This window comes from Melitaea cinxia, chromosome 8 (assembly GCF_905220565.1).
Source record: "Melitaea cinxia chromosome 8, ilMelCinx1.1, whole genome shotgun sequence".
Lineage (NCBI taxonomy): Eukaryota > Metazoa > Arthropoda > Insecta > Lepidoptera > Nymphalidae > Melitaea > Melitaea cinxia.
This window is the reverse complement of record NC_059401.1, coordinates 4,643,940-4,657,771: the sequence shown is the minus strand read 5'-3', so window position 1 is coordinate 4,657,771 and position 13,832 is coordinate 4,643,940. Positions and strand designations below refer to the sequence as shown.

Sequence of the window (13,832 nt, the reverse complement as noted above, 5' to 3'; positions counted from 1 at the left end):
ATAACAACACTGTACCCTAGAATAAGATATACATGTTTATAATTACTCGCGCATTGTAAATTACCTCTTTAAGTCGTTAATAGTTATTTAATACTGTTCGTAATATTATAGATGAGTTTGTGCCAATACGGTCTATAAACGTCAATGAAGTAACACGAGCATAATACAATAATTAAATTAGTAAAAATAAGAAAAAATAAATTGTTTTCATAAGAAACAAAATATTTTCTTAAATTTTCAACGTAACTATGGGTGACGAATACTATTTGTAAGTTAGCGTGTTGTATTATGTAACACGTTAAAATGAGAAAAAATAGCTATGTACGGTCTCGAAAAAAGAAAAGAAATATTTTTAGGAGTATCAAAACATTGAATGAACTGTTTGGTTTTAAAATCGCTGTACTTAAATGTATAGTTTTTAAGTAATAAGCGCTGGCAGCGATAATGGCTCTAAATATTGATAGTAAAAACACGTTATTTAGTTTACGGCTTCATATTTTATTTCAGACAACCACCACTAAAACAAAAGTTTTATCGCAACATGGCGAATGTGATGAGTTTCTTCAGCGTCGGAAATCGAGAAGACTGGGGATATGATAAAATGAATAAGCCTCAATATATCAGCAGTCTAATTACGCTAATTTTTGCACCATTCTGCGGCGTCTCACAAGTTATTTACTTTTATGTTAACTATTCTGAATTAACATTTGATGTGATGGGTATTATGTTTTCTGTCTTTCCTGCAACGATTCTGGCAAACGTAAGATACTACACGCTATTCTATTTTGTGTTAGAATTAAATATAAATGAAAGTGACTGAACATTTCATAATGACGAGATTCAACTTTAGTATTGTATTCTCATGAGAAATAACATTAGTACAGCACACATTAAAATTAATCGTGATCTTAGTTCTTGTGTCTATGGTTATATTATACTCCTGACACAAATTATCATTTCTGTTGTTCTAGGTCATAAACAATAATGGGAAACACAATTTCTTTAAGTGTATCGAAAAAAAATCACGCCACTCTTTTTGTCGTTTATCTAGGCAATGCATAAATATAAATGTATAATATATAATTATATATGTAACAGAAATTTTAACATTCTTCGCTACATAGCACTACATCGATTATCTTCAGCTGAAAATAATGAAAATTATTTTGTTACTTTCTCCTTTTTTAGATACAGTAATTTTAATGGCTATTCTAAATAATGCAATAAGCATAAATTTATTTAATGTACTTGCTTTCCGATAAATGTCAAATATTTTCTTTCAGGTGAGCATATATTCACCGAAATTTAAAAGTTACAAACGCATTTCACGAAATTTCTTACAAAAAATACATTTATACAATATTTATGAAGAGAGAAAGGATGAATTTGTGAAAAATGTAAGAATAATTAATATAATTTGATTTGAATTTTTTTTTCAGCACACACGTAGCATGATAACATACTGTTGTTTAGTGCCATATCGCTAACACTGTATCTAATACAAAGTGGAAATTTTCTTTACAGCAATTAATTGACGTGGAAAAGAAAACGCGTTGGAGTTGTTATTACACAATATTTTTTTTCACAATCAGTTGGTTTGGTTGGACATTCTTTCCTGCCCTCAACAATTATAAAAATAGAGAGTTGGTTTTAAATCATACGGCCCGACTTCAGACTAGCCTCTACTTATGGATGCCATTCGATTATAGCTACAATTACACTTATTGGATGATCTTACATTCGATAAACTTTTACTCCGTTCTTGCTGGTGTTTCGGGGACGATGATGTTTCAAAGCGTCAGCTACATGCTTGTTTACAACGTAATAGGTCATATTCAAGTTTTAAAAAATTCACTAAAAACTGATTTCAAAGATGGTTTAAGTGATCATGAAGTACGAAGTAGACTTGCAAAATTAGTTAAATATCACATATTTATAAACAAGTAAGTATACATATGTTCGAGTACTTCGAGCCTTTTTGCACATATGATCAACATTAGAATAACAAGTATTTTATTTGGGAAACTTACAGCTAACATTAGAAATAATATAAATTATAACAACAGAAGGCCATTGAAAAGTTTAATAACTTAAGTAAAATACTAAGTTGATCATCATAGTTTCTAATTTTAATTTTATCGTTTTTTTTAATTTTAATTTTCTTTCAGAGTTTTTAGAGACACAGAGCTAGCGTTTGGTTTCAATGTCGCCGGCAATTATTTGCAAAACTTATTTGGCAATAGTATAGTGCTGTATCAACTGATGTACGGGGTGAGCTATTTTTCTATTATATTAGGTTCGATTCCCGCTCGAGATGGATATTTGTATTTGTACAAAGATTTCTTTCCGGTTCGGATGTTTGTTCATGTGGGTCTCCCTACTATGCCTTGGAGAGTACGTTAAGCTATAGGTCCCGATTATTATAATAAATACTTATACTAAGAAATAAGAGTCCAATGTACAAATTTAAGCTATTCTAGCTAATAAGTGTGTGATAATAACCTGAAGGATAAAAAATGTTGGCATAATTACTTTCATAGGATAAAGGAAATAAGATGATATACATCACAATGACCATGGCTTACACGGGTGGACCGATTTTGATGTCCTTCGTTCTTGAAGAAATACGTATACAGGTAATATGGGAAACCAAATACTTATTTGTTAAGTTATATTAATGATAACTCGTTTAATTGTGATTAAAAAGTGAGGTAATAGAACGGAAAACACGTTTTTTTTTACACGATTAATGTTGTATTATCGGTCTTGCAAGTACCTTTTTATCAGCCTGTACACAAAGTCCCCATTACATATTGATTTATCGGTGTATTATTGTACTATAGCTAAAGTAGTAGTAGGTTGGATAGAGCCAAGAGAATGAAGATAGTTTTCTTTTATTCTTTAAGGGTAAATCCCTGACCTTTCCCAGGAGCTCCGCCAACTTTACTCACCTCAGGAGCAGAATTATACTTGAGAACAGTCTTATTTAGTTACCTGTACTAGACAGCCAATGGTGGCTACTGATAGTCTCAGAAGATTACACCCTAGAATCAGTGGACCGTATGACTGTAGACGACTATATATGCAGAAGTAATGTATATATATATATGAATATACCTGTTTATACTTGCAAACCTTGTTTTTATGCCGAGAAAATAATAGACAACCCAATACTTGTATTTTCAACAGGTTTCATACTGTCTTTAAACTCATAGATGCATTTCTAAAAAATACTTTTTTTTTTAATTTTGAAAAAATGTAATTTTTCAGCCAATTCTTTCACGATTTTTTTCGGTAAAATACTAAAAAAAATGTAAAATAATTTTTATCCTTTATTATCATTAAACAGATAGTGAAGTACGTCTCGAGTTTGTATTACCTTTTAAATACTATATTGTTATTATTGAAATGTGCATGTTGCATCTGGAGCGGATGATTTGCCTCCACCGGTCTCTGTCCATGGCGTCTCTTACGACCGTGTAAAACTTAGTGGAAGATGAGTTTGTGGCTTGGTCTGCCCATCTCGTTGGTGAAGACCGCGCGATCTTTTGCCCTCGGCATGATCAAATCAGATGACTATATCTAGCTTATAATAACTCTTTTTAGTATTCTAAACATTTTGTAATATCACATCAAAAATCGACCGATCCAGCGGGGATCGAATTTGCATCTCCGACTGACTGTGTCGGTGCTCTAGCCAATTAAGCTATGGAACGATGTACTCGCTAGATCGAAATTTTTGATATGATGATTTTATATTCGGTCTAAGCGTCTTTTTAGTATTTTTAGTAAAAAAATATGAACTGTTAATCACCTATTTACATTCCAGACACACGATTTACCAGACATTGTGTACAGTATACCATGGGAGAATATGTCTGTTTCTAATCAGAAATCAGTTATGCTTATATTACAAAGAACTCAGATATTGATGGATTTTAAAGCTACAGGTGGCATGAAGGCGGGTGTCGCACCAATGATATCGGTAAGTATTAATTCAACTAATATGTTATTACATTTGTATTATATGTATATAATTATGGCACGCGAATTCGTCCGCGTGGAATTTAATAAAACAGTAAGTTTTCAGTCGCAGAGGTATAAAATAAATAAATTTCCAAAATAAAAGTAGCCTAAGTTACTCCTTATTACATCAGCTATCTGCCAGCGAAAGTCCTGTCAAAATCGGTCTAACCGTTTCAGAGATTAGCTGGAAGAAACAGACAATCAGACAGACAAAAATTGTAAAAAATATTATTTTGGTATATGTACCGTGTATATATATATCCGTATGCATTCAGTAAAAAGTGGTTATTTTATTATTACAAACAGACACTCTAATTTTATTTATTTGTATAGATGTATGTAAGATAATTACTTCACCCTTGTTTCTTCTATACTTAATTACATGTATAAAATTATATTACCTCTATATAACGACACTAGATAATATCATTCGTGGTGTTTGAATATCCCTTTTATTATTACAAACAGACACTCTAATTTTATTTATTTGTATAGATGTATGTAAGATAATTACTTCACCCTTGTTTCTTCTATACTTAATTACATGTATAAAATTATATTACCTCTATATAACGACACTAGATAATATCATTCGTGGTGTTTGAATATCCCTTTTTGCATCTTTATCAATACATATAATAAACATGTAACAGATCGCTGTCAGTAAATGGAAGATATATGAGAATATATTATTATTGTCAACACAAAAAGCACCCAAAACAATATTGTTAGAATTTTTGTCTATTTGTCTGTTTGTCTGTGCGTTTTTGCACGCGAATCTCAGAAATTGATAATTTGATTTAGATATGGTTTTCACTTTTATATTCTCGTAAGCTAAACTTAAGATTTAGTGCTTGTTTCATGTCAATCGGTTCATAAATAAAAAAGTTATGTCAATTTAAAGTATCACGTTGAACAAGTAAATCCCAAAATGCGGACGAAGTCGCGGACACAGCAAGTAAAATAAATAAAAATCATTTATTACTATAATATTTGTTACAATTTATAATTATATATTGTTTTGTTATTATTTCAGATACTTAAAACAACGTTTTCTTATTACGTCATGTTGAAATCAACAATAACGTAAATCGTTCAAAGGAGAAACACAACCAAAACAATTATAATTATGCTATCGCCGCTCCCGATATACACTAATTATTTTCTTGGATTTCCTGCTATTCACTTTATGTAATACTGTAATCTCCGCAAAATCACATCATTTACAATCACACCTCTGTCACTTGACGCACTTTTGGGTGATAAAGATCTCGTCATTGGGATTCAGGTTAAATGACCGTGAACAATTACGAGCAGCTCACGTAAACTACTGTACTTTTAATTAATCGATGGTTTTCTAATAACACAAATAAATAAGAAGTTTTATTTATTGTCTTTTTTTTATACAACTAGATCTTTAAACTAGCTTATGGCTCACCTGACGGTAAGCGATTATAGTAGCTTATAAACCCTCCCCAGGAGCTCTGGTTATATTACTCAACATAGGAAAACAACACTGATTGAACGCAGTATTATTTAGCTGGTATCTTCTGTAAGTTTGAGGTACTTTCCCAGTTGGGCTGCTCCAGATTTTGAACAGTATATTTCCTACTGTTCTCTACCTTAATAATAATTACCTAGCTTAAAAAAAATGGTATTTGATATTTTTAACCAAATGACAAACAAGTAATAATCTAATACAATTTAAACTGACACTTTTAGACAAATTTAATGTCATGGCCATTTCATTTAGAATATAATATAATATAAATGTAAAAGTAATTTCCATGTCAGGTCCCACGAATATCTATCACAAGTTTTCATTTTCGTATCGCATAAAACGTGTTCAATCCAAAAAAAGTCTTCTCTTTGGATTTGATCTTTGGACTGTAAGATTAGCATGCATGAATAAACCAACAAACACAAATCTCACGTACTCTGTGGTAAAAAGGAAATGTCGATAAAAAAATCTGTATTTGATCACCGTGGTGAATTAAGTTGTCCCTTTAATAGGCAAAGAGCGCCAGAGTGAAACATATTATAATTTTCTCTGAAGCGGCCTGTAACCTTTTATGTTTCATTGAAATTCATGTTACAGCTTCTATGTTATGTCCAAACATAAGGACAGACAATAAGACAAATATAAATTCAACAACCACTGCTGATACTAAAATATTGTGTGCACAAAAGGACTACGTTGTTATTTCAATTAAATTATTTCTATAGTAACTTTATTTGTAACCTATTTCACACCTTCGTCGACATTAAAATATAACATTATTTTCTACTGCTCTTATAAAGACTCCTTTTTATCGTGTTTTATAAATGTTTAGGTATAAGGTATTGGTTATAATTTTTTGTACATATTTAATAAGTTATAGTAAAACCTTTTTTATACTATTTACTAACTGAAACTATTATTTTAAACTGACTGAATCATCGTAGGCTTATCGCAGAATACCTCAATTATTTCACAGTCTTATGAGGGCTGCAAGTGTTGAATTATTGCGGCCTTTGTAATTTTCAGTGCAATTAAAAGCCGGAAGTAGATAACGTTTGGTGTAAACGATGGTTTAATTTGCGGTCGCAGGTTGAGTATGCGTTTCTGTTATATTTTACTAACTCATTTACCTAACCTATTTTAATGACATGATTTACATACATACGTTTCGTTACCGAATATTATATGTATTTTTTATAATTAAGTATAAGTGCAAACTTTGTTATAATAAGTGAGCGCGTAATCGTAAAAAAACCGACTTAATATATAACGTAGTAGTTGAAAAATGAACAATTAAATACGCGATGCTAAAGATAACTCAAAAACTAAACGTGAGGACTCGTTCAAATTTATTTTTCAGTTTTTAATGGTAACATATGACAAACACCAGTTTTTAATTTAAAAAAATATATCAAAATTGGTACTCATGAAAAAGTTAAGATGTGACACATCTAAAAAAATATAGTCGAATTGAGAACCTATTCCTTTTTTGAAATTCGTTAATAATAACTTAAGCTGAAGTCCACTGAGATCTAAATTGAAAAAAGCTTAATAATCTATTTTAAAACAATAATAATAATTTAAGTAAATGCTTTATTGTTAAGAAGTACGAGTACATATTATAATATTGCCAATTTAATATTATTACTTTTCTATATATATTTACATTAGTAAAGATTCCATATTTTAATTTAGTTAAAGTATAAAAACCATAACACATTATTGCTTGTATTATTTTCTAGCTTAAACACAAACTTAATTTATAATTATGACAGAAATTATTCTTCATAATGCAATTAAAGCTGCTACGTGGCTTTTAATTAAAAAACAGAACATTATTGAATTATACAACAAAAAATACACCACGACTAACTTTTTATTTACTCAAGATAAATATACTTGGAATGTACTGAATACCGGAAAATTCATTTACCGTCAAAGTAGTCAATTGTACAAGTTTTAAAGATAACACGCAGTGATTACATAATTTAACAAAATAATATAGGAACGTAATTGTGCGTCTACTCTAAATACAGTGAAAGTTCACTGTATTAGAGTCTAGAGTATGTAAAATAATTTATATTATATTATATATATTAAAAATATGTATGATAGGGTATTTCATGTCATAAATGTAATTTAAACAAACTATTTCTAATGTTAAAATGTGTCTTCCCATATCGTTAATTTCTAACTTAATACTCTTTGTAGCTTTGTGACATACAAATTTCTAGTACTATCTTCTTAAGTTTCATTCCCAATACTTGATTTCAGCATAATGTAATATGAAAATGTCGTCTTCAATATCTGGAGAGAAAAACAATAGAAAAAATTAGGTTGATTTAAACATTGAAATAATAAAAATATTAAAAAATGTTTAGAATTTCCTAATGTGTAGGTAACACAAAAATAAAATCCTACAAATTAAAAATATATGCTTCATAACAGCCTATAGTAGGAAGTGAAAGAATCGGGGCCTCGGAAAACGCAACATGAAGGTAAACTTCCAGTACACGACAAAGATACACAAATATTTGTCTTAGGCGAAAGTCATGAGCGGTTGTAACCACTGTGTCAAAACTTCGTCAATATTGTATGTTACTTATATATATTATATAATATATTTTATAATATAGTATGTTATATATACGATACCCATTTAATCACGATGAATCGTATAAGAATGAAGAGATCTGTTTCTTTCGAGTGTTTGTTGTGTACTAAGCTCGTATCAGAGCAATTACATTCCTTTTGTAAGTCTTCAACAAAATTAATTAAAAGAAAGAAAACACATACAAAATCTATAATAGTAAATAAAATTGGAGTCTGTTTGTAATATTAAAATAACTGCTTTATACTAAATCCATTTGTTTGTATGTATACACGGTACATAAATTGCCCAAATATTTTTTTTTATAATTTTTGCCTGTCTGTCTATTTGTTCCGGCTAATCTCTGAAACAGCTGGACTGATTTTGACGGAACTTTTACTGGCAGATAGCTGATGTAATAAGGAGAGTAACTTAGGCTACTATTATTTTAGATTTTTATTTTATTTTATAGCTCTCCGAGCTAAACAATAACTATTTTGTTAAATTCCACGCGGACAAAGTCGCGGGCACAGCTGGTATGTAATAAAATAGTTTGGAACATAGATATACTCGTGTACGTATAAGTAAGTGTCAAGTAAATATTTAAAAAAAAAGTAAGTATGTATGTGTGTATATTTTGCTTTCTTCCTGTTTTCCATAATATTAATTCTGTACAACCTTTTTGCTGTACACTTTACTTTGCTGTACACATGTTTTTGCTGTGCTGTGTGGTTACGGCATCAAAGAATATAGCCACCCCCTCTCTTCCCGTGGGTGTCGTAAGAGGCGACTAAGGGATAACACAGTTCCACTACTACCTTGGAACTTAAAAAGCCGATCGATGGCGGGATAACCATCCAAATGCTGGCTTTGAAATACACAGGCCGAAGACGGGCAGAAGCGTCTTCACACACACATACATTCATCATACGTCGTACATTTCTTTTTGTGTATTGTTTTATAAATTGTAAACTTCTTTTTATGTGTACAATAAAGAGTAAATTATTATTATTATTACAAATGTAATTAATTACAAAATAAATTGAACAATATTTTAACTTTAATTCACAAATACCTACACGGTACAATAAAGAAGATAATTATAAAAGACCAACGATTGAAGCTGGACGTTTGTTTATTCGAAACTACTATTAAATAAAGTCGTCATAAAAATAAAATATATTATAATTTTTTTTTTTTTTAAGAAAGCACTCAAATTTGCAATTTAAATAAAAAATATATATGAATGTATAGTTTTTTTCCGATGGGTATGCATGGAGGTAGACTTATATTTCATTATAATTATTATTTAAATAAAGCAAGTGAAATTATTAGAGCTACAATCAGAAAATAATTTTTACTTACAGATAGCATCGTTCCGACACCCGCCTTCATACCACCGAAGGCTTTAAAATCCATTAAAATTTGTGACCTTTGTAAAATAAGCAAAATTATTTTTTGATTTGACACGGACATCTTTTCCCACGGTATGTTGTATACAATACTCGATAAATCGTACGTCTGAAATACACATGCTTTCCTTGATTATGCGAGCATTTTTATTGGCGTTGGTACTTCCTTCACGAAAGACGTTGCTAGGAGATTTAGGTAGAAGATTTAGTTAAACATTTTTAATTTTATTGGTTTTCAATTTAGTTTTTGAACTTATTGAGATTGGTTGATAGATCAAAAAGTTTTATTACTTTTCTATCATTCTTTATCTCTATAAATAATGTGTGGAGATATATCTTAGGAAAACTCCGGGAACAACCAAATTTAATATGCACGATTTTTTTATTTTTGTGTTACCCTCACATTAGGAATTCTAAACATTTTTGAATATCATATCAAAATATCAATCAATATCCCGCTGGAGCGGTCAATTTTTGATATGACAACCAAATTTATTCATTTTGTATTCACTAAATTATTTTACTTAATTTTATTAAAAACTAGATTAAAAAGTAAATCGCGTTTGTTGGTAGAGAAAAAAAAACTATAAGAAAACTCGTAAATTCGGAGACTTTTAGAACGCGATACAATTCTTTCACAGATAAAATTCTTTATTCAAGTTACTCAAATTTATCTCAAATATAAATAGTGGGACATTGACAGGCATCATTTAAACAGTACATTACAGTACTTACAGACTATATAAATGATAGCTTGAACAATATTACCTGTCGTCGTATTTCTTCTAGAACAATGGACATTATAATCGGTCCACCAGTGTATGTCATGACCATTGCAATATATATCGCCATATTCTCTCTACCCTATAAAGTATATATTTCATTTATGTAAAGAAATTAATTTTCTGTACTGTTATTTATACATTTAAGTGTATCTAAGTCTCTTTAATGAAAAGGTTAAAAATAATATAATAGTTAAACGACTATTTTTCGACTTAAGACCTTACTCAAAAATTTTCCCAGTCATTTTTCATAAATCTACTGACTCTAATGTTAAAATGCTAAGTGTACTATAGTCTTAGTCGTCTGTAAGGGAGGTAGCGAGTCCTTCCCAATATAAGTGTCTCTGACTACTGAGGACTCTACTGGGAAGACTCGGTGATGATTTGTACTAGAGATTATAGAAATAAATGATTTTTATTTTTTTATTATTATTTTTAATGAAGAGCTAATGGACTAAACCTGGATGACGCTACAAATGATGCCAAGTGGAGAACAACTAAGCATGCAGCTGAATTCTGTAGGATAATAATGTCTGAATAATAATAATGTCACGCATAAGATTCCTGCACACCCGAAATGGAACGGTTACAGACAGGAATTAAATGAGGTAGACGTACAATAAAGGAACAAATTATTAATTGAAAAAAAAAAAACTGCTGAAAAGCAAAATAATAATGTAAAAATATACACATAATAAAAATATGACATCTTTTAATTATTAAAAATAATAATACTTTACATTTTAAACAAAAAAAAAAGGAAAACACTATTAACTTCCTAAACATACCCCGTACATCAGTTGATACATCACCACGCTATTGCCAAATAAGTTTTGCAGATAATTGGCAGACACATTTAACCCAAATGCATCTTGTACATCTTTGAAAACACTGAAATCGATAAGATTTAATATAACGCAGTTTTTAAATCAAATACGTTTCAGGCATGTTGCAATTATTAAAAAAAAAACTTACTCAAGAATAAAGGTGTTATATTCTATTATTTTTTTAAAATATACACGAACTTTTTCATCACTCAAATTTTCTGTAAAACCCGAAATGAGAAGGTTTTTTAAAACGTAAATATGACCAATAATGTTATATACAAAAATATAATTGATTGCTTGGAATGTCATCATCGTTGATACCCCTAGTAGGACCGTGTAAGAATTTATTAAATGCAGTATGAACCAGTTGCGGTAATTGTAGCTGTAATCAAAGGGCATCCACAGAAAAACGCATGTTTGAAGTCTCATTGTATGATTCAAGACCAATTCGTGGTTTTTATAATTATTGAACGCTGTTAATAATATCCATCCTATCCAACACGAAGCAAAGAAAAATATTAAGTAACACGCCGTCCAACGCGTTATTCGTTCTAAATAAATTACCTTCTGTAAAAAAAAAATAATAATAATTTACTCATACAAATATTTAATATTTTAAATTATTCTACACTTTTCTAACTACTGTATATTTAATTTTGTCTCATATTAAATTAATAAGGGATTTTAACTTACTTTTTTTACATTTTCGCTTTTTGTTTCTTTATAAACGTTGTACAGGTGTATTTCTTGTATGAATTTATTTGAAATACGTTCGTAACTTTTGAATTTAGATGAGAATATGTTTACCTAAAAATTATAATAAAAATATCGTTGTATTTATACATGAAATATGGTAAAGCTAAACTTCTTATGCAGTGCAGCTAGCCTAGGTGGTCATCAGAAAGGTGGCGAATGCTAGCGCGATCCCATTTCGCCCCACCCAGGTGGAGGACTGCTCACACGTGGTGGTTTTTTAGTCAGTAGGAGTCTGACATAACCGGCTGGGTATCCATGATCGATTTTTCCCACGTAAAAAAAAAGATGGTCATCAGAAAGTCTACGAAAATTATAATGATAGCTAAAGTGCCCTTTTAAATAAATACATACATTAGAAATAAGACCACATGCATCATAGGATTAAATAAGAATGTTATTACTTCCATAATGACTAAATCTATGGGGCTATCGGAGTGCAGTGGTGACACCCGGAATAGAAATCCGGTATTTGAAACTTTTAAGATGATAATTTACATATAAAAGCTGATAAAATGATATGCATTTTACAATTTCTGATGATGACTGGCTCAATATTGAATGAATGAAGAAGTAACAAAGCTGTCTATAAATTTGATTTCTCGGTTTTATTCACATTAAGGAGAAATTTCCTAAAAGACTTTTTCTTAGCTCGCCCAATCTAATTCTGAGCCAAATTTCAAAATTATGTATTTAGTAATTTTTAAGGTTTCATAAATTTGTAGTCCACGCAGTAAAATTTTAATAAGTAAAGTAACAAAAGTAAATAAAATAAAATAAATTATCGCTTGTAAAAAACATAACATTTTAGACATAATACTCACGTTAGCTAAAAATGTGACGGGGATTATAGAAAATAGTATGCCCAGTATATCGAATGTCAAATCTGAATAATTAACGTATAAATAAAGTATTTGAGACAAAAACACAATCGGTCCGAAAATAAATAAAATCATCCTATTTATACTTTGTAATTTTGTGTTTTTTCCAAAGCCCCAAGTTGCGCGATCACCAGCACAGAAGAAGCTCATCATATTAGCCATAAACCGATAAAATAGCTGTTCTGATGGTGGCTGTCTGAAAATACATCATCGAATTCTAACAATTTTTTTTATTCTTGTAATATACATTTACGTACATACACATTACGAAGAAAAATTAAATTTGGACTAAAATTATTATCATTTTAAAAGACGAAGAAATATAATGAAGCAACTTTTTCGGATTTTATCGCGGTTTATTAAGTTTTTTAGATGCCTGACGGAATAAACCGCTATAAATATCGAAAAAGTTATTCCATTATAATGAGTGAAATTTGCGTAAACAGTAAAAATTGATATACAGAAAAAAAAATATTATAATAAAATTTATATTATAGTTTTTTTCAATTATTATTGATACAACTTACAGGTAATACTCTTCACTCATGTTTAAAATTTGTAAATTAAAATAGAAGGTATTTTACTTGTCAAAGTTCGAAAAATTTAAAATATCAAGTAATAAGTACAGCATATTTATAAGGTAATTTCTTAATTTGATAGTATTAGTACACGTAAGAAATTATATGTCAATCATAACCATTTCATGTAAACACTGTGTTCTGAAAGAAATTATAGCATTAACTTAAATATTTTATTCTAACAGTGACTGGTTGATATTTGTAGGGTATTTAGGGTACCGTAGTTAAAAATACGGTCTCCAATACTTTTTTGTTTTCTATTTAAATGTCTAAAATTACTAAATGCACTAATTGTTACTAGTCAGCAATCATGACATAGATGATGATATTATATGGTACAAGGTTAAATATTGTCTCATACACAAATGCAAGATAACCAATAAATTGAGTTAAAATATTAAACTGTTACTGAAATTTCTGCAAGCGATTTCTTCATTTTCTTATGAATCATATGTACACTTTTTCTAGGTAATTATTTGGGT

At 29.7% G+C, this 13,832-nt stretch overlaps 2 protein-coding genes across 2 annotated transcripts; one reads left to right on the top strand and one right to left on the bottom strand.

Annotated features, from left to right (window-relative positions):
* Positions 1-248: 248 nt before the first annotated feature.
* Positions 249-5,169, top strand: LOC123655812 (putative odorant receptor 85d). Its single transcript, XM_045591566.1, has 8 exons — positions 249-268; positions 508-760; positions 1,284-1,397; positions 1,525-1,943; positions 2,169-2,271; positions 2,541-2,636; positions 3,830-3,985; positions 5,063-5,169. Exons 1-8 carry the CDS (start codon positions 249-251, stop codon positions 5,114-5,116), a joined length of 1,215 nt encoding a protein of 404 aa, XP_045447522.1. The 3' UTR covers positions 5,117-5,169.
* A 2,602-nt stretch (positions 5,170-7,771) lies between these two features.
* Positions 7,772-13,319, bottom strand: LOC123655811. The gene is made up of 8 exons (XM_045591565.1): positions 13,300-13,319; positions 12,716-12,968; positions 11,909-11,945; positions 11,287-11,356; positions 11,100-11,202; positions 10,298-10,393; positions 9,483-9,638; positions 7,772-7,834 (listed from the first exon to the last, which is right to left on the bottom strand). Exons 1-8 carry the CDS (start codon positions 13,317-13,319, stop codon positions 7,772-7,774), a joined length of 798 nt encoding a protein of 265 aa, XP_045447521.1.
* Between the last annotated feature and the right edge of the window lie 513 nt (positions 13,320-13,832).